General features: G+C 32.4%; 1 protein-coding gene across 1 annotated transcript; it reads right to left on the bottom strand.

Annotated features, from left to right (window-relative positions):
- Window positions 1-279: 279 nt before the first annotated feature.
- On the bottom strand, window positions 280-681 carry LOC129973808 (uncharacterized). Its single transcript, XM_056087517.1, has one exon. It carries the CDS (start codon window positions 679-681, stop codon window positions 280-282), a length of 402 nt encoding a protein of 133 aa, XP_055943492.1.
- Between the last annotated feature and the right edge of the window lie 1,752 nt (window positions 682-2,433).

Genomic DNA, 2,433 nt, shown 5'->3' with positions numbered 1-2,433 from the left:
AACCGGATTCCGGAATTTTGATACCATCATAAAAACTCTGATATGCCGGTATGCATTATCACCTGTATTAACAATTTATGAATTCAAAAGTTTCCATTAAAAATCTAAGAAAAGCATACCTGAACGATATTATTTCCATCTAGCTTTTACTCGCGACTTCGTTCGCGTGGAAATTTTGATGTGAATGTATGAGAACTGACGATCTGATCAACATTGGGCAGTGTCTGTCTTTGGTCGTTGTTTTTGGTGATGTTGCATGTTGGGGTATGTTCGCTTGCATTATTCGCTTGCAAGATTAAGCTGCAATATGAAAACGGAATGTTCAATATAGCCGCTGTTAAGCAAAGTTGCAGCAATGCCCGAGGAAGATACAGCCAAAGCTATATCGCGATCCTGGCGGAGTTGGGCTGGCAGGAGATTCAGCAGCACAAGCGTCTTACTCGTACCCACTGGTGCGTCAAGAAAGAAGAATCCCTGTTCTCCACTATTTAATGGGTTCAGAATCGTTTCGTAGATTTGACGCTGCTCGGAAAGTAATCGTGGTATCATTTCATTCACCTGCGCTTCTAAAACCGCGGTGGCGTAGTTTAGCACCTTCACAACTTCGCTTGATAATTCCACTCTTCGCTGCGGTGCGGGTAGGCCGAAATCAGTGAAACATTTTCCAGATATGGAAATCATTTAATCCTCAATCAATACCAAAGCTTCGTTAATGATTAGGCTATTGTGAGTGTCATCCAGCCTATGCACTATATCTTTTGATAAAGCGTCCTTATATTTATCCCACAGCTGGAGGTGTGTTTGAAATCCGCAAGTGCTCACTAAAATTACAAACAGGTCTTCTAGCTACTTTCATAGCCCAAGCTTTATTACTCCTCTTCGAAAGATTAGATTTGCGTTTATTGGACATTTCGAAAAACTATCAAATAATAAGAAATAAAAAAATGAAAACTAACCTAAAAACCAATGCACTTAAAATTATAAGCATATGCGAAAAATATATAATTAACATAAATACAATTTAGTTACAAAAACACACAATTTACTTAAAAACAATTGATTTACATTGCAACCTGAAATAAACAAAGCGAGTCGGCATTTCTTTAAAATCAAGTCAAGTCTATTTTATTTATCGATCGAGATTGAGATAGCTACAACAGTACAATACACATAATTTTTTAACTCTTAATTAAAATGAAAACACAGTTGTCAACAATCAGAACACACTGTGCATGCGTGAATTTTGTACGCCAATTGGGGTAACGCAATGCAGATTAGAAATTTTTAATTTCCTTTAATCTGTTTTATTTTAATTTAAAAGTACTTCAGAATGAATCCGAAAGATCGATTAATTAACAATGTTTCATTTTAAATGCATCAAACACCAAGAAAATAAACAGAACCCTTTGAAATAATGGGTGGAAAATATATTAAACCTAACTCATTAGTGCGGGGAAAAAAACTGAAGCTTTACTCATTTTTGGCGGGATTTGGCTTAGATTTTTTGCGGGAAATTTAATTTTTAATTAATAAAAAATTAACCACTCAATTAACCGGAATAAATAGTAGCCTCTGTCCTATTACAGATTATAATCTATTTCTCTGTTAAATTTCATCCGATTCCGTTCAACCGTTCTGAAGTGATTGACTAACAAACATCCATCCATCCATCTATCCATCCAAACTTTCACATTTATAATAGTAGTATAGATGATTGTAAATTAACTTCATATTCAAAATTATTTAAAAACAAGTAACTAGAATAATTAAAATTTGTTATTGAGCTAATATCAAATCATAGATAATATGTTATTATCTGAAATAATTAAGAGATAAATACATTTTTGATTCAAAGAATTTATCGCACATGTATTATTATTTCACTATAATATTTTTTTGTTATGATGTAATATCAATTTTCTAATTTATGACTTGCGATAAAATTAATTAAAATGCTACTCTAAAAATATTAATTCACTCTGCAGATAACCAAAACAACATATTTTGACATTAGCTTTAGGGAATGGCGAGTACTTTACAAAATTTATTACAGTATTTATTACAAAAATAAATTTCGTCTTTCATTTTTAAGTAAATATTGAATACTTCACAATTATAAGAGAGAAAAACTTCTTCCATCTCCAAATTACATTATTAACCCTTTCACTACTGATCCGAATTTACAAATTCTATTAATAGCCACATGATTTCTGAGCAATGGGTGCAGGATGTAAATCCAGGACATCCTTAGTGATACCTCGTTTTACCTCACGTCAGATAGAAGTTGTCCGGTCGGTTGGTCCGGATCTGTAGTGAAAGGGTTAAAATGCAATGTTTCAGAACTAATTAATTTTTTTTTTAAAAAAACAAACGAATTGGATTACATTATAATTATATATAAATATTTGACTTTGTACTCAATTATCATTTGTA

Source organism: Argiope bruennichi, chromosome 1 (genome assembly GCF_947563725.1).
Source record: "Argiope bruennichi chromosome 1, qqArgBrue1.1, whole genome shotgun sequence".
NCBI classification, from domain to species: Eukaryota; Metazoa; Arthropoda; class Arachnida; order Araneae; family Araneidae; genus Argiope; species Argiope bruennichi.
Note: the sequence above shows the minus strand (reverse complement) of the source record. Positions and strands in the feature narration are given on the sequence as shown.